This window comes from Tachysurus vachellii, chromosome 3 (assembly GCF_030014155.1).
Source record: "Tachysurus vachellii isolate PV-2020 chromosome 3, HZAU_Pvac_v1, whole genome shotgun sequence".
NCBI lineage: Eukaryota > Metazoa > Chordata > Actinopteri > Siluriformes > Bagridae > Tachysurus > Tachysurus vachellii.
Window position 1 is genome coordinate 14,540,935 of NC_083462.1, and position 19,601 is coordinate 14,560,535.

The 19,601-nt window shown below is 38.5% G+C and overlaps 1 protein-coding gene across 1 annotated transcript in view; it reads right to left on the reverse strand.

Annotated features, from left to right (window-relative positions):
- chrna11 (cholinergic receptor, nicotinic, alpha 11) overlaps positions 1-13,794 on the reverse strand; it is a 37,322-nt gene extending 23,528 nt beyond the window's left edge. The window contains exons 1-5 of the mRNA XM_060865881.1: positions 13,719-13,794; positions 11,266-11,405; positions 10,577-10,621; positions 5,502-5,611; positions 4,425-4,504 (exon numbers count right to left, since the gene is read on the reverse strand). Coding sequence (XP_060721864.1) covers positions 4,425-4,504; positions 5,502-5,611; positions 10,577-10,621; positions 11,266-11,405; positions 13,719-13,770 — 427 coding nt within the window. The 5' untranslated portion in view covers positions 13,771-13,794. The remainder of the gene's footprint in view (positions 1-4,424; positions 4,505-5,501; positions 5,612-10,576; positions 10,622-11,265; positions 11,406-13,718) is intronic.
- Positions 13,795-19,601: the final 5,807 nt, after the last annotated feature.

Consider the following 19,601-nt stretch of genomic DNA (forward strand, 5'->3'; position numbering starts at 1 on the left):
CAGAAGTATAGAAACAGAATAAACAACATTTTTAAAGTTTAAAATTAAGTTACTATATATCTATAAAATTCATCCCTAATGACAAGCTGAAGGTGATGATGGCAAGGAAAAACTCCCTGAGAGGAACCAGACTCAGAAGGGAACCCATCCTCATTCGGGTAACACTGGACAGTAAATAATGTCCTTTCTACATCAGACGAAGCATCTGGTCATGCACCAACTACCTTTAAGAGAGCAAGGGTTATTCCCATTCTGAAGAAACCTGCTCTAGATCAATCAGACATCAGGAACAGGTATCACTTTTCTCTTTTCTTTCTAAAATTCTTGAACGTATTGTTTCTAATCAACTATCTATCTATCTATCTATCTATCTATCTATCTATCTATCTATCTATTAGTGATGCTCCGATTGATCAGCCACCGATCATGATCGGCCGATATTGGCTAAAAATAGCTTGATCGGCGAACCCCAAAAGCGCGATCAAAAAAGCAGATCACATGACGGAAATTACTCGCGCGACTTTTTCACACGTGCATGCGCGGCGCACAGGTAAACAACAGCAGAGCTGAGCTTACCAGTGGCAACATGAGTTCTCCCGTCTGGAAGTTTTTCAAGGTGTCCGATAAAGACGTAAAGTTAGCCGTTTGCAATGTATGTCGTGATGAAATCCCTCGAGGTGGAAGCAAGCAACGGCATTTTAATTTTTATGCCGAGTATGAGAAACTAAACCAGCCGAAGCCAACAACATCCCCATCCTTCAACCAGCCGACTGTGAGTGATGCATTTAAACTAGTAGTGATGTGAGTGTGAGTGATGCCTTTTATGATTGAGACCTGAAGGATTTTGTACTCCGTGTTAGTAGGCCGAGGCCCAGCATGTTTTGGTTTGAAACATTTTGTGGCCAATTGTTTAATTTTAATATATTAAAAATTTTATTTACATTTTATTTACATTTTACAAGTAGCCTGGGCCTATGTAACCTCATACCATCCCAAGTTCATCTGGTTGGTAACTATCTGCTTGGCCTCCTTGTTTCTCTGCCTTGTTATTTAGAAAGGATGGCATTGGCTTACAGTAGCTTTCATTATTTTATTTTTTGGATCTGATGTAGTTGGTTCCTCAACTACATCAGACGTTCATAATAATAACAGGAAAAAAACACTTGCCATAGTTTTGTCCTTTGTGGCAGTAGCCAGTTTTGGTGTAACAAGTTTTACATTTTGCTGCCAATTATAAAATGTAATCAGTGTATTAAGAGGCTACATCCTATTAAGCTGATCTGATGTGCGTTGGTCTGCCTGACCCCTCTTTGTTTGGAATAATTTTAAGTTACTCTGCCTTATTTGGGAAAGATGGCCTACAGTAGCCTTAAGTTCTCATTTTCTAAAATAAACACTTGGTGGTTTTTCAAGATCTTGACTGTAGCCTATTTCTACAGTTTTTTCTCTCAATACAGTTAATTTAGAGTTAATTTCATTTCTAAAAATGGTGCAAACGCTGCTAGATTATAGATAAAAGATTCCCATTCCCCTGCCATTCTGTGATCGGCAGTGATCGGCAATCGGCAGATCATGATCTTGGTGATCGGTAATCGGTGATCGGCCCCAAAAATGCTGATCGGAGCATCTATCTATCTATCTATCTATCTATCTATCTATCTATCTATCTATCTATCTATCGATCGATCGATCGCAAAACAACCTCCAAGATCCCAAACAGTCCGGCTTCAAGTGGTACATTCCTCAGAGACTGCCATTTTGCCTTCAAAGCCAAAAACAGACCAGCTCCCTCTTACCTCAAAGCTCTTATCACTCCTCACACTGCACCTCGCTCCCTCAGATCTATCAGCACTGCTCGACTGGTCCCACCATCTCGCCGGGTAAGAGGTAGATATACAAGAAGACTCTTCTGTTTTCTGGTCCCGAGGTGGTGGAATGAACTTCATCTAGAACAGCTGAGTCACTAACTTCAAAACACGGGTGAAGACCTACTTCTCCCTGAAACGCTTAAACTAACACTTATTTTTATTGTTTGTTTTATGTATTTTAATAAAAGGAGATTATGCTATAATTCCTCCCTGTGGAGTTTTTAGGCTGATGATATCTTAAGTCTGTGACCTAGTGAACCACTGGTGTTGTATTTATTGATAAAGTCTTCAAAGCACTTTTTATTTCATTCATATGTAAATTGTAAAAATGTAAATTTAGTTTCACTTTTACTCCAATGTTCATTTTTTTAAATATTTGTTTGAAAATAAATGATTAAAAAACATTTCCTGAATATTTTTCTTATTTATGTGACATTACATGGTTGCTTTACTTTCATAACAGTTGAAGTACTTTATTTTATTTTATTCAGAGCAGAACTGGGTGGTGATTTGGAAAATAAGACTTTATTATTATTTGATGTCCTAAATGTTTATTAATTACCTGGTTTAAGGTTATTCTGGCCAACTCCCCAAATAAATCATGCTTTGAGTTTAATAGGAACTGTTGGCTACTTTTTTCATATAGATTTGGCAACCATGGTCTTAAGACATTTGGAACACAGACATCAATTTTCTCACAGATTAAAAATAATTTTAACACAAAAATAAAAAAAGCACAAAGTAGTCTTTTCATTAAAGCCAAACAGTGATCAAATGGCAAATTGGCCAAATGAATGCTCTTCACGCTATTTAAAAAGAATATCACTTAATTTAATACTGTACTTGTGATTCCTCTTCAACACCAAGCTTACTGACAGCTCATCGTTTTCCTCTACACGGGCTTTTAAACCACAGTTTGCACTTCACACTGCGAGTATTTATGGAGCAGTTCCAGGCGCAGTTTGCATGATGAGATGTTTATAACTCTCAGGAAATTGGACGTTAATTTTAGCTGAATATTTTGCAGCCGCATTCCTTGCCTCCTGACATATGAACATCTGGCACATATAGAACAGCGATGGAGAGGCTTCAGCTTCTGGAATTTTATGCTTTGCATAGACCTTTCTGCCAACAAAATAAATTTGAACATAAACATAGACTTTATCCAAGCCAGACTTATTAGTGATATAGCATTTGTGAATGCTTGTGAAGGAAATAACCAGCAAATGTTGTTATAAAGCCCAATTTCATAGAGAGACCAAATACACCAATAGCAAGAAAGAAACTTTAAACAGCATCTATACCAATTTGTCGGTTGCAGCTCATGGCATTTATGGTACCATCATGTGTCTGTGCATTCAGGTTCCTCTACTTCCTCTCATCCTTCAACAAGATGCAATTAGGCATTCTCTAATAGCTAGAAAATACATTTCATCCAAATCATTTCCCAAGGATTTAACCCTAGCTCTTGCCCTAAGCCAAAAATCTTTAGTGCATCTCATGGGTATCTCATCATTGCTGTTACCTTGGGAACTGGCTACCTAAAATCAGAGGCTAATCATTGACAAAAGCTCACGAGCTGGAAACACTGCTGCAAAACCAACTCTAAATGGATTCCCCTAGGTCTAGGGCCGTTACCAGGACCAAATGTTAGTGTGGTGTGCAGAAATGTGTCGCAGTTAATATATTAATCTCATATCTGTCTTTTATTTCATTCTTTAATTCTTGCCCAAACTGCTCTGACTGAAGACAGACCATTTAACCACATGACCACATGAAATTCATCAGCTCACCTTTAGTTCATTCATAACTATTTTCTCAGCTACCCTGAACTATAAGTAACATCTTTGTAATGAAACAATTTGGAATATAGTCTTAATGATTTAGTGTTCCTATTATTATACGATTACATTAAATCAAATAGAACATTATAAAAAAGTTTTTTTTTTTTTTTCACTGCAATAAAATGAAGATTAGAAGACTTTGGTCTCTCCATTTCTAAGATGAGATTATAAATTTAACATGATAAGATGCAAATCCTTCTGACTACTAATGTGGAACGGTGGGAATAAAGCATGGATCTGAGCTTCAAAACAAGCTTAAAGATTTTCTTGTGTACAAAGAATTTTTCTGGTTTTCGGAAATACGTGATTGAAAATTATCTGACAAAAAAATAAGACATTTTAAGCTTGAAATGAGAAAACCTGTCTATCTTATTTATCATAATATCATAATTATTAGAAATATTAGATATATATAGTGTGTGTGTGTGTGTGTGTGTGTGTGAGTGTGTGTTATACTAGACATCCATGTCTCTGCCTGTTTGTATGATAATGTTTATAGAATATAACAAGTTGACTTTATTTTTTTTATCTCATTCAGTAAAGACAGACGTCTGCCACAGATCTATCTATCCACATTATTTCTCAGTGTCCACCCCACCCCCCACCCCACCACAAAAAAAATTTATTGCGACACCAAAAACATAATAATAATAATAATAATAATAATAATAATAATAATAATAATAATAATAATAATAATAATAAAACTAACCTGGAGGCAGATAGGTACAGTAACCACTAGAATTCACCAGCACGTTGGTCTTAAAGGTTGAGTCAAAGTCATCGTCAGCACTGTGGGGAATCAGAGAACATAAAATATAAATTCGCAGTAAAAATTATATTTACATTAACACAGCTCAGTGTTCCGCTGCTCTCTAACCAATAAAGTTTGAGATTAATTCGCTATGTTAAGAGGGAAAGCATTACATTTTTGGCAATGCTACAGAACTGCCAGAAAGAAACTGTATATAAGCTTGTAAATGCTAACAGCTGTGTTCATCTATTTGTTCACCACATCGAGAGTCATTTTTCCCTCTGCAGGCTGAACTTTCTGTCATATCATACAATGTAAGTAAACAGCACACAATGAATCATTTTCTATGGAACTATGGAAATAGGAAATGCAATAACAGATGCAAATTAGTAAAGACAAAGTGAACCAAATGTCTAAATGATCTGGTTCAGTAGAATGATCTAAATGATCTGGTTCAGTAGAACTTTCATGAACTTTAGTTACTACTGGAAAAATATATAATGGAAAGCCAATTTATGAGGATAAATCAGCCATGATCATGAGTAAGAAAAATGCTATCCTGGAAATATTCTGTTTAGGGAGTCTCTATTACCTGTTGCCTGTCTGCTCTATATTGATGGTTAAATTAACAGAAACTAGGAATGATTCCAGCATGATAATGTACCATACTGTAGTCTAGTTAGCTTGAAGGTAGGAATAAAGGCACTTGAAACGGTTCAAGGCTGCACTCTGATTCTCAGTCTCATCTGTTCCTCAACCCTGTTTGGGCAAGCTGCAAATTTCTAAATTAGATGTGTAAAGATGACAGCAAATAAAAGTCTGAGTGCAAAATCAATTAAATGAATTTGTACAATCTTGAGAACTTTTAGCAGATCCGTCTATACTACACGATATCATTGGCCTGTGACTTTCCATTTGCACTCTGAAATACTGTAGCAGTCCACTTTTTTATAATTCTGTCCGCTTTTTTTCAGTTATTGTGATAGATGTGTCATGTGACTAAAACAAAACATGTTCATTGTCATTAGATGTTACCTGTTGTAAAGCAAGATGTCTGGGGTCCAAACTTGGTCAGTAGTGAATCGAAGATTTTTCACTCCTGGATATTCTGATTGGTTCCACTGTAGATAATAATCATACCAATGCTGCAAAAACATACAGGCTATGAATTTGATTTATGTCACATCCATTGATTTAATTGCTGCATCAAAACAAAATCAACAGCATAATTTTTTGTTGAAAATTCATGCTGCATGTAAGTGAGCAGTGTTGTATGGGAGGAAAGAGGATCTGGGCCAAATGCAAACACTGGTAGTGATGACAATGCTGCCTAAAATGTAGCGACAGACCCTTGTGTACTTTCACTAGCTGAGTAAGACCCACTTTGAAGGAGAGTGCTAATAGCCAACATTCTGAAGATCACAGTATAACATTGAATAACATGCTGCAAGCTATCATCAATGCTGAAGTGGTAAGGCTAAAAAGTGCACCTACAGTAATGCCTGGCGAGGAGTGTTAGCTGAGCTATCTCACAAAGTTTAAGTTTTTTATGCATTCAAGTGTGAAGGCAATCTGTATCTGTAATGGCTGCAATGACAGAAGTGGAAACTACAGGGCTGCCATGACTAAAGGGACCATTAACTTCACCTGTGGAAAATTATGAATTTCAGAGGCCATAATGGTAATTGAAAGGAGTTATGCCATGTGCCACATGGGATCTTCAACAGCAAATCAGATTGCAGTAGCTGCTGATGGTTTACATTTTCACCATAGACCACCATGAAGCACCGTGTACTGACCCACAGAAGTGACAGACCCAAGTCAGTTGGCCATAGGACAGAGATGGTTCAATGGTTAAGGCTCTGAGTTACTCAGCAGAAGTTCAAGGGACATGCCTGCCAGATAGTTAAGCAATGGCTGACCCTGTGCTCTGCCCTCTACTTCTAAACAAGCTGAAATATGTTGAAAAAGTGTTTCACTGTGTTGTAATATACGTGACAAAAAAAAAAGAAGATTGTGGAAGTGTACTTGATTCATAGTGTCTGACCATGTTCTTTCTATTGAAAAACATACTCCACTACATTCTACATCTAAGAGAATAAAATTTCTTCTTAAATTGGCTGCCATTCCATATTCTGTGCACATAGTATTCGATGCAAATAGTGAACTGGCCTTTCACTAAACATGGGGAAGATTCCACATTCCAGTGGTTGTGAATTTCTATATTCCCATATAAGAGCAGTCAGTAGTAAAAGATGAGAATGACTGAGCACCTTATTTCACTCATGGAAGCTTTGTGGCTGAAAATGAATTTAGAATTTAATTGTGTGCATGTAGTAAGGATTAAATACTGATATTGTGCTTATACGCAACTAAACCTCAGGTATGTGAAATTCTGACCTTGGACCCATTTTTCATGCTCTATACACTAGCTAAAGTGCGACGCCATATTAAGACCAGTGCTGCTGACAGTTTGAAATAACCACAATATATCATTCTGTTGTGAGTTGATGAATCTGAATACAGCCAAAAGGAAAAAAATTAAATCTAAAGAAATATTAAAGGCACAAGGCTTGATATCAAGATTCCAACAGCCTTGAAATGAACGCTCTGTGAGTTTGTGCTGCAAGATTAACAGGAACACCTAAAGGGGTCACACATAATAAAATGCAACTAAATGAGATGGGCAAGCGAACTCTGGGCAATGGGCAGATGTATGCCTTCTGTCTCTAACAGCCCTGCGGGGCTGCTGCAATCAGATAGAAGATGCTGTCTGGATATTGGTTCAGCTAATTTTGAAAGCCTACAGCAAGATAGAAGCTGATCTTTAATGTGGTTTGCAAACAGGACAGGCTTAGAGTTTCTGAGCCAGAATGCATTCACGCACAACTGGTCAAATCTGTATGGCACTGTCACTGTTAAGGATAACAGTAAAATGCATTTGACAGACTGTGTACCCAGAATTGTTCTGGCCAAACAAAGACAAGAGTCTGATCCCTGGGAGTAAACCAGTGTTCTGTCACATTCTCTAAGAGTCAGAAACATTATGAGTGTGTTTGCTGTGTGTAGCTGGGATTATCTTGAAGTGTGAACAATGTTACAGAGCATTTGCAGAGTCAGCTAAGTGTCTATGTTTGAACTCTAAAGGTGTACATACTATAGACAGATTGATGGTTTGTTGCTGGAAGAAGATAAACTATTAAGGGCACATCTTAAAGGTGTGGAATATCTCAGACACCCAGGGAAAGCAATGATTTCACACTGGGGCCTGGACTTATGAAGCAATATAAAGAATGCAAATAAAGTTACTTTGACTTAAGTTTTTTTTTGCTGTCCATCATTATGGACATATGAAAGAGCAAACTGCATGCATCATCAGTCAGCACACGGTGGCTGCCCTGGCTTCCCAGCATTAATGCTTTAAACCTATCAATCTATCTTGCAGATGAGACCCTGTACCCAAGACAGCCAGCTAGAAGGTGACTGACAAATTGATTGTGTGCTTTGGGGTGCACAATAAAAGTGCCTTGCGGTCTAAAGGCAGGTTAGCCCATTGATTAAAGGAATTGATTTCATAGGCATAATTGATTGCAAGCTGAAATAAGCCTCTTCTCATTAAATACCATTCAGTACCCTCTATGGCTTCCTCCAGGATGGCACTCAGAGCAGTGTAACTGATGGACATTTGTGAAGCAGTGTCCAGCTTCACCTCATTCTATAGACTATATGCTGCATCATCAAATGTGTGGCAACCTCAAGCTGCATTAATCCTCAGTAGAAGGGACTTTTAGGTTGGGGATTGTGAGTGATACTCATCCTCAGCCTTCAATAATGGAGCTTTGAGCAAGCCTTGGCCTCTACTAAGAGAATCAGTCAATACTGAATAATATCAGTACAGGAGTGATTCATTGTTTAAATGATTCTCATCTAAAAGATTATGAACCTTTGTGATCACACTGATATGCAGTCTCCAGTAGTTCTGTAATGAATCTACCCTGGTGAACTACAACATAAAGTAAAATAAAAGGTTATGTATATAGAATAGTATAGATTTTTTAATTTGTGGTTAAAAGATGCTATTATTACTTAGCTAAAAATATGAGCAGAATGCAAACCCTACTATTTTTTTGGAAAGAACAGCCCTTGCAGTAATTCATCATGGTACCATGGCCATATATTTAACCTATGACTGTACACACAGTACTGTACATGAAACAAGCAAGTAAATGAGAACTGATGCATGATAATTACAATTTATCTCACACAACTTATAATAATATAAGGATCATATAAGAATTCCACCATTTGACAGCTTTGCTCTTGGATATTATACAAAGCAAAAGAAAAACTAACAATAAGGCCCTACAATCCATTCACCAATCCACAGGGGAAAAGGACATGACCCGAAGCAGCAGCCCCAAGCAAAATGAGCCAGCATCAAGAACAGGCAGAGGGCTTGCACACATTGTGCTCAGGGGAGCATCCTTTAAGCTCAAAGACCTTAAGTGAGAGTTAAGAGTAACCCTAGAGCCATTAAAACTCATGCCAGAATCAGTCCAGTGATGATGCCATCAATCACCTACAGCTCAGCAGCTAACACTATTATTCCCTCCAAATTTACCACCAGGTTGGAGAACCTGGGACTCTCGTTGTGTCACTGGGTCTCAACCATCCTGAAAGAGCTTTCATTTCAACTTACACCCTTGTCAAGTTTGCTGACCACACTTCTCTGGTGGTCTAGATCTCTAATAATATCAAGAAGGCTTTGTTTCAAGAGAACAATCTCCTCCTGTCCATCAACCGGAGAAAGGAGTTGATGGTGGACATCAGCACAAAACAAGAGAGGAGCTACAGCCACCTTTTAAAAATCAGAGGTTTTAAAAAAGGTTATCAAAAATCAAAATTTTCCAGGACCAGTGTGTTCATCTCACGAAGGATTTATCATGGTCCTGTCACATTAACATCCTTGTGTGTATGGTCTGTATCACCTTAGATGATAAAGGGACTGCCCTATAAGGGGTGAAGGAACTATTACACCTACACTATTGAGCAGCACAATGGGAAGCATCACAGACTGGATTGGGAAGAACCCTAAGCAGGATTTATGGCTCTCCAGAGGGTAGTGAGGTCATCTGAGCGCACCATTTGCACTGAGCTCCCTGACCTGCAGTCTAGAAATGCACATATCTGCACTTTATTCCGAATATAGTCCATACTGTTGCTTCTACATTTCTACCGATCTATCTGTCATTTATATGATAATTTATTTCCTTTTCAACTTCTATTCTAGAAAATTCAGATTAATGTAAATTCTATTTTATGTCACAGACAGTATGTCATATTGTGTATGGTTGTGTGTGAAACCAAAACAATTTTACATTTGAATTTAACCCCTGAAATTCATCCTAACATTTTCTTTGTGAATTTCCAAGACCATGCTGGAGACCTGTTGAAGCCAGCAGGGTTTTTATAACCCAGCTCTGTAGCCAAGCTTTACACCCTGCAGGTTGTTGAACTACTTTAGATGTTTGTCCGGTTTAAACTGGCAGGCACGGCAGCGGAGTGGAGCTCGGTTATGTTTTATATCATACTATAAATTGATGAAAATGTAATTTCATAGTAAAGCATCATTTGTAACCCAGATTTAACACACTGTCTGGTTTCTTTACAAGAAAAGAATCAGAAGATATTTTAAATGACTAAACTCACAAACAGTAAGTGAAGCTAAGCATAATTCATTAAATCAAATTGTTACAAAAGAAACATGTCTTAGAATAGATTTTTTATGAAATTTATAAAATTATGTACTTTTAAAAGTACTTTTCTCACATGTCTGCCTGTTAAAGAAGTACAGCTTCCCCACCATCCCAGTTTAATCTCTGTGTATATGTGAGTATTCATTATGACAATTATAATATGCACCTAGTCATACTTAATACTTCAGGTGACTATTCTAATGAAGCACTTCAGTGAAGCTGCTTCATATGTTTGTTTTTAAAACCTTAGGCATTATAACAACTGTATGTAGATTAGCACTAGATAAGACTGACAGGACCTGCACAGTATGACATTCTACTGAATGAGGAATAAATGTTAGGCCTCAGGCTTACCATGTTAAGCCAAATATTGGTGGTGAGAACCTGATTTTTTTCATCCTGAAAAAGAATTAGAGAAAAGAAGAGTCACTTTTTCATATTTAAGAGACACCTGCACAACATTCTGAAAGTCAAGCAAACAGACATAAATCAGTGGCTGTAACCAGAGAGCATTAATCAAGGACATGGTAAAGTGAATAGTGCAGGATGATCTACAAATCTGTCCTTTGGCCAAATTGCACTTTTGTGCAGACCAAGTACAAAACACTGTGAGCCCTCAAGGTCAATTCCAAGCAGTGGAACATAAAGGAACAAAGGAAGGAAAGAGAAAAAAAGTCATTTCTTTCACAAAACCAGGGGAAATTTTTCCGTCATCTGTTTTTTCAGCCTGAAGGAATCAGTTTAATTAAATTTGCTACTTACATAAAGGCCATATAAAATATCTGTATTTTATATGGTATAAAATACAGATATAGTATATATAGTATCATTACTATAATATTTAGTGTGTTCTGCATATAAATTTTAAAAGATTGTTAAGTCTGTCATCTAGCTCAGGGTTTCTCCACTCTCCATCCTGAAGGTCAGAACCATTTAATAAGTTCATATTTGAAGCAGGCAAATATTGAAACTGTTCAAACCAGTGGGTCTACAAGATTGGAAATAAATCAGACAAGTTCAAGTCCAAGATTCCAAGATCTTACCACATCCATGATCTGCACCAAGCTGAGAGTAAGGACAACTGTGAGAGGCTGGGAATCATTGGCTACTGGCCGCTCCATGGGATTGTAGTCTTTTAGCAAGTTTTTTAACAGAGTCCTCTGGTAAGGGCCCTGAACAGAAACTGCAAAAAAGAAAGGAAGTGAGAATATCTTGTGTTGACTGAATAAATTGTTAATCCTCACTCATTACCTCACATCCATCCATCCTTTTTCTGAAATATTTGTCCTACACAGGGTCACAGGGAGTCTGGTGTCTGTCTCAGGGGACTTGGGGCACAAGGACGGGGACACACTGGACGGGGTGCCAACCAAATACATGGCAGAAGCTTATCTCACTCACACTCACACATACTGTACACACGCACACTCCCATTTAAACTATGGAAAATTTAGTGATGCCAATCAGTGTACAGCGTATGTTTGGGCAAGGAAACTGGAGCACCCAAAGATCCCCTGAGAACATGCAAACTCCACACCTCCAACCCTGGAGATGCGAGGCAAACGTGCAAGAATAAAGCCACCACAACCCATTATACCATGGCATCATAAACATAATTACAGCATGGTGTCTTAAACATCTATAAGCAAAAAATATTAGACACACATTTGATGATGCATGAGAAGGATGATGCATGATGATTCATCTGCTGTTTAAATGAGGTTAATGTTCCAAGCCAAATTCTATGTTAAGTCACAGTCTACATGTGCAACGCCAGTCAATCTGTCAACACCTTCAATTTGGAAACACATTTGCTTTGTCTGTTATGTGACATGCCATAACCTGCCCTGAATGCACCAGAGGTTTCACAATATTGAACATTATTTTCAGATATAAAACCTTGCTATGAATGTAAATCAAGAGATGTGTGAAAAGGCAGGATCTAGATAAAAGAGTGCAAGAAAAGAAACAAGACAGAATCTTTATCTGCTCCTTTTACATCTCTTTGAATCTTGACTCATAATCCATTATAGAAAGCATGTTAACTTCAAACCTCATAGAGAAAGACGGGATGATATAATGTGTCAAAATTTCATATATTATTGATTTAAATGCTAACAGGATCAGAATTTTGGTGCTCTGAAGCCTCAAGCAGTGTCTCAGTAAGACATGAGTATGAGTAAGACATTAATCATGTTCAGAATAATGCTGTAACTGTCGTCCTCGACCATCTCGACTCATTAGCTTGTAATGGCGTTAATCAGATTTGATTAGGACCTTAATTAAGTCTGTCTAAGATAAGCAAGTGAGGTATTTATGAACTGAGGCCGAAAGCTGAGTTTAATTAGAGTTTAATTAGAGTTTATATAATGCAAAATTAGGGTTTCATTAAATGTTGCATAAGAAAAAATTATTCTGATGAGGAGATAAATGAAATTTTGGTTTTGTATTATACTTTATTTTTAGACATTTCCTAATCTTTGCTTTAAAGGCAACAAAAATAGCATCAGTTTGAATTTAAATTCAATTCAAAGTTTAAATTCAATTAAAAAAAGTTCAAGATCATGCAAAACCAACCAGAAGACTTAATTAAATACATGAATTATATTCAGTACTTAAATGTAACTAATGAGACACAGAGCTGTATTTATATTATATTTATAGACATTTGTAATATCCCACTGCTTAATTTTCAGTTTTAAGAGCATATGTCCAAAAGGATAAGGACACAAATAAATTCATAAATCCTTCATTACCTGTTAAACTTTAAACCTTAAATGTAAATCTGTGCAGCTTTGATTTTTAAAGGTTTATATAAATAGCATATGAAGCAACTGAGCAAATGAAGCAAGCCTAAGATTCAGATTATATTTCTTTTGCTGTAATGTGTTTCTGCAATTCACACACACATACACACACACACACACACACCACACACACCACACACACACACACACACACTTTCTCTTTCTCTCTCTCTCTCTCTCTCTCTCTCTCTCTCTAACTCCACTGCAGCAACATATCCATAATAACATAACAAGGCTGTCAGATCAAAGCTCAAATCTGTACTTAACTACATATTTTCTCTCTCTGCATCACTCCAGCAGTACTGTGGATGGATGTAGATGGAAAACAAGGAACAGGGACAGAGAGAGAAAGAGAGAGGGAGAGAGATGGAGGGGGTGAAATTTATGATTGCAGCTTCCAGCGCTTCACTGCTAAAGCATGTTTGTCTTTTCCCTCTATTGCTCATTCTCTTCCTCTTTTTCCTTTATGAGTAAAAATCACTCCTTCGCCACAGAAAGCTGTGCAATAACATATTCTACAGGTATATTAGTAACATACCACTGGAAGAGGACAAACATGGATGCAAAGCTCAGTACAGTTATAGCACAGATTATATTCTCTTTGCAATTCTTGATGAGCTTTATACCTGTAACATTTGTACACTATTGTATGAAGAAACACACACACTGTCACACACACACATACCTACCCTGGACCAAAGTGGAAATTCCAAACAAAGTCAAAACCAAAGAGTGCCACATTCCAAGTGTAAAACGCAGAGATGCAGAGTGAGAGAGAGAGAGAGAGAGAGAGAGAGAGAGAGAGAGAGAGAGAGAGAGAGAGAGAGAGAGAGAGAGAGAGAGAGAGAGAGAGAGAGAGAGAGTAAAGAAAAACAGGTCCAAAAGGAGAAGGCGAGGAAGCTGAGAAATCCTGAGTGAGGTATAAAGCTGAGAGTAAAGCAGGAGATGCTGTGATTCAAGCGCTGAGCGGAATGAATGAGCAATGGAGAGAGAGGCAGAAAGAGCGCCTACGCTGGCTTCTCTGAGCTGACACCAAATCACAGTGAGTGAGAGGATGGGGGAAACATCTGATTGATTTTAATCGGACGAGTCAGCTCTCTCCCCTCTCCCTCCTCCTCTCTCTGGTGTTTTGGGTTAACAGAACGAAAAGGCTCTTTGAGAGAGCTACTTATGCCACTGTTCAGTTAGAATAAGCATGTCTGATCCGCACAAGGTGTATGAAAATATAAAAAATGTAAATTTCAATTATTGCTCAATACATAGAAAGATCTGATGAAAATAATGGCATTTCTAGTAGTTTAAGATGACACACATTATGAACTAGATGATATCATTTATCTGAAGGGTTTTAATCCGATACCCTTAAATAAGCTTCTTCAGGGTTATAACTTAAAGTTATAAGTAAAATGTTTTAGAAAATCCTAAAAACTCATGTTTTTATTTAACCTTTACTGTTATTTCTAGATTATGTGGTGAATTCAGAGTCCATGGACACAAGAATGAATGAATTTTGTTTTTCCAATCAGTATAAACATTAAATCGATTTATCAGCACAAGTATGTTGTGATTACTGTTGGGTTTCTGTATGTAGAGAATTGTGATTATTTGTTTAGCTTCTGGTGAGCAGGGCAATGGAAAAGAGAAGAGTGTGTGCTCCTGGTTGGGCAACAATTCACACCTCTCCAAAATAACACTGTTATACAGTTAAAACAGGTGGCAATACTACAACACTTTGTTCTGGTTCACCACAGCAGATCATCTGATATATGTGATTTGGCTCAGGTTTTACACCGGATGCCTTTCCTCATGCAAACGCTCCCATTTTATCCGGGTTTGAGTTAACCCTTCAGTGGCTGGGTCGGTTCCCCAGACCACCAAGGACATCATCGCTACCAACATTCCAATCATAATTAGGCTTAAATCTGCTTAAATCAGCTTCTCCAGTCACAGAACCTCTGTGTACCTGGGTGTGAGCTCTGCATTATCCAGTCAGCCAGTCATGCCGAGGAATTCATAAAATCATGCAATTTCAAGTAACGACTTTCAGTTAATGTTCAAAATCAAAATAAAATGTGACTCAGAGATTTTGACTACTGCATAGTGGGTGGAGTCAGAGGGGCTGTACTTCAAAAACCTCTTTCAAGAGAAGTCAGAGGAAATTTGACTAGACCTCAAAAGAAGGCTACAGTAACTCAAACAAAGACTTTTTGCTTTAGACATTTTAACTGTGATGAGCATCTCAGAATGCAAAATACATTAAACATTGAGGTGGATGGGCTGCGACAGCAACAGACTGCTGGTCGTCCCCGTCCGTCCCCCATCAGCCGACAGGAAGAGGAATCTGAAGCCTCAGGTTCACCAAAACTGAACAGTTGAGGACTGAAATAAAATTTCCTGGTCTGTTGATTTTTTATTTGTGCTGTGACATGAGGAACATCGAGTTTGAACTGGATGTTGACACATGAATCCATAGTAGACTACCATGTGTGAAAAGTTCAGCCTAGTGGAGATGGTGTAATGGTGTGAGGAACATTTTCTCTTCACGCACTGGGCCCTTAATACAAATCGTCTATCATTTGAATGCCACAATCTTTCTGTATTAGTATTGCTGGTGATCATGTGCATCCTTTCATGTCCAGTTTACCATCTTATAATAGCTTCTTCCATGCACCATGTCACAAAGTCATCTCATAGTATATACAGTATATGTAGATACACATAGTGGCACTGTATGACACAAATTATTTAAAAAAAGTGTTATTTGCAGAACATAATGTTATTAAGCTCCATGTAAAGGTGCTTATTAGCAGCACTTTCACTGTGGCCTGTACATTCTCTATCTGACATTTCTAGATAATTGGTCTCTACTAGAGCGGTGTGGGTTTTTTTTGTAATTCCTCTTGATTGATATCATGAGATAATCATAAACTACTGTAGCTAGTAAAGGCAAGCTGTAGTTTTACCTATTTAAAAATTGTATCATGCTCATTATTTCACATGGCCACATTGGAAAGCCAACACTACAATTTATTATTTCTAATCTGTATTAGTGTGTCAGGTATGTCAAGGCTTCACAGCTCCGATGTCCCTGGGTAAATCCTAAGGTTCCAAAAACTGCCCCTATGTGATCCAGTGTGTGAATAAGAGTGTGCATGTGTTTTCAGGGTGCACTGTGATGGACTGAGTCTGATTCAGGGTGTGTTTCTGCCTTACAGCCAAGGTACTCAGGAGAAGCAAAACCCTGAGCAGGATAAAAGTGTTACTAAAGAATGAACATTTTAAACAAAAAAGTACAACAAAGTTAACATGATCTTGTCATGCTTCTCCACCAAACAAATTTCAACTTACTGTATGTTCCTAGATGGTTAGTGTCATCAAAATGAACCAAAATACATTGAGTATAAAAAGGTTACATACAGGGAGTGCAGAATTATTAGGGAAGTTGTATTTTTGAGGATTAATTTTATTATTGAACAACAACCATGTTCTCAATGAACCCAAAAAACTCATTAATAGCAAAGCTGAATATTTTTGGAAGTAGTTTTTAGTTTGTTTGTAGTTTTAGCTATTTTAGGAGGATATCTGTGTGTGCAGGTGACTATTACTGTGCATAATTATTAGGCAACTTAACAAAAAACAAATATATACCCATTTCAATTATTTATTTTCACCAGTGAAACCAATATTACATCTCAACATTCACTAATATACATTTCTGACATTCAAAAACAAAACAAAAACAAATCAGTGACCAATATAGCCACCTTTCTTTGCAAGGACACTCAAAAGCCTGCCATCCATGGATTCTGTCAGTGTTTTGATCTGTTCACCGTCAACATTGCGTGCAGCAGCAACCACAGCCTCCCAGACACTCTTCAGAGAGGTGTACTGTTTTCCCTCCTTGTAAATCTCACATTTGATGATGGACCACAGGTTCTCTAAGGGGTTCAGATCAGGTGAACAAGGAGGCCATGTCATTAGTTTTTCTTCTTTTAGACCCTTTCTTGCCAGCCACGCTGTGGAGTACTTGGACGCGTGTGATGGAGCATTGTCCTGCATGAAAATCATGTTTTTCTTGAAGGATGCAGACTTCTTCCTGTACCACTGCTTGAAGAAGGTGTCTTCCAGAAACTGGCAGTAGGACTGGGAGTTGAGCTTGACCCCATCCTCAACCCGAAAAGGCCCCACAAGCTCATCTTTGATGATACCAGCCCAAACCAGTACTCCACCTCCACCTTGCTGGCGTCTCAGTCGGACTGGAGCTCTCTGCCCTTTACCGATCCAGCCACGAGCCCATCCATCTGGCCCATCAAGACTCACTCTCATTTCATCAGTCCATAAAACCTTAGAAAAATCAGTCTTCAGATATTTCTTGGCCCAGTCTTGACGTTTCAGCTTGTGTGTCTTGTTCAGTGGTGGTCGTTTTTCAGCCTTTCTTACCTTGGCCATGTCTCTGAGTATTGCACACCTTGTGCTTTTGGGCACTCCAGTGATGTTGCAGCTCTGAAATATGGCAAAACTGGTGGCAAGTGGCATCTTGGCAGCTGCACGCTTGACTTTTCTCAGTTCATGGGCAGTTATTTTGCGCCTTGGTTTTTCCACACGCTTCTTGCGACCCTGTTGACTATTTTGAATGAAACGCTTGATTGTTCGATGATCACGCTTCAGAAGCTTGGCAATTTTAAGAGTGCTGCATCCCTCTGCAAGATATCTCACTATTTTTGACTTTTCGGAGCCTGTCAAGTCCTTCTTTTGACCCATTTTGCCAAAGGAAAGGAAGTTGCCTAATAATTATGCACACCTGATATAGGGTGTAGATGTCATTAGACCACACCCCTTCTCATTACAGAGATGCACATCACCTAATATGCTTAATTGGTTGTAGGCTTTCGAGCCTATACAGCTTGGAGTAAGACAACATGCATAAAGAGGATGATGTGGTCAAAATACTCATTTGCCTAATAATTCTGCACTCCCTGTATATTTGTTAGTAGATTCTAAAAGAAATTGCTTCTTTTTTTATTAATTTGAAATTTTTAGATCATTTTACTCAAAGCTAAAGCAAAACCAGATTAGATTTCGCATGGATCCGGTTCAGTTTCCTGACAGGGAGCTAACCTAGCCACTGAAGAGTTATCGCTCAATTCCAGTCCTAAGCCTGGATAGAATGAGAGGGTTGTGTCAGGAAAGGCATCCAGTGTAAAACCTGTCCAAATCAAATATGTAGACCAGATGATCTGCTATAGGAACACATAACAGGGATCAGGTAAAAGAACAGCAACAACAACAACAGACAAGAGTTAGGGTTTTTGTTATTTGGTATGAGGGATATGAATGGACAGAAAAAAAGCGAGTGGAAGTAATTGAACTATTTGAGTACACACTTTCACAGAGAGAGAACAAGAAAGAGAGAGAGAGAGAGAGAGAGAGAGAGAGAGAGAAATCCGCTCACTGTTACATACATGGTAGATAAATGTGAGGACATTAGCACTACAACAGGTAGTTGGTAGTTTAAGCTCCTAGTTGTTGTTGATTGAAAGGTCGGGATTCAGGCCCCAGCACTGCCAAGCTGTTACTGTTGGGCCCCTGAACCCTTTCTTCTCTGCACCATGCTGCACCATGGCTGACCCCAACTTCCAAAGCTGGGATATATGAAAGAAGAATTTGTGTGTGTAACTGTGCTGTAATGTATATGTGCCAAAAATAATGACTTCTTGTTTAATCTATTTTAATAATCCAGATGTGATATGCCTGCTGCTTCTGCATATTGCAGTGCCATGAGCAGTATTTCTGGTTGCAAAGCATCCTACAGGCATCCAGCATCTTTCATGGGAAGGCGCCAAGGGACTCTCTAGTTGCTGTTGCTGTTTAGAGCCCATCCCATGGGGTAAATAGAGAACGACCACAGATTTTCAAAAGCATTAAAATGAGAGGGATTGAAAAACAGTTTTTGATTGTACACATTTTAATTTGGCATGTTTGCTTATGGTCGTTCATTTGTTAAAGCTCTTCCTGAAGGACCTACCAGGTTTCTGCAAAAACATCCTTGTACCTCATGCCATCAGGCTTCATACAGACTACTGGACCTCATCTATTCACATCACATAATTCCAGTTATAGTTTCAATGAGATTTTTTCTTCAGAGAGATTTGCTTCAGGAGCTGCATTTTGTGTGATACTGTCAGGGATCAGCGCGGACTTTTGGACACGTGCGGTTGTTGTTGTTATTGTCACGTGTCTGCCGGGTGTTTGGGCGGATTCATTCTGTCTATGTTAAGTGTCTAGTTACGTTAAACCCGTTGTATTGTCTTCCTTATGTGTTAAACCCCTTTCATTTGAAGCTATCCTGCGTACGGTTCTGTCTCCGTATCCGGGGGCATGACAGAATGAATCCGCCTAAACACCCAGCAGACCCAGCAGGATAGCTTCCAGCACAGACCGGCCTTTTTTTCCTTCTCCCCCTGGACTGTTCCGTCAGTCCTTCCGGCCCTTTTTCCGGTGACATCGCTCCGCATTTCTCCGGTGAGGGACGCCGCTCCGTTTCCAGTTTCTCCGAGGAGGACGTCGCCTCA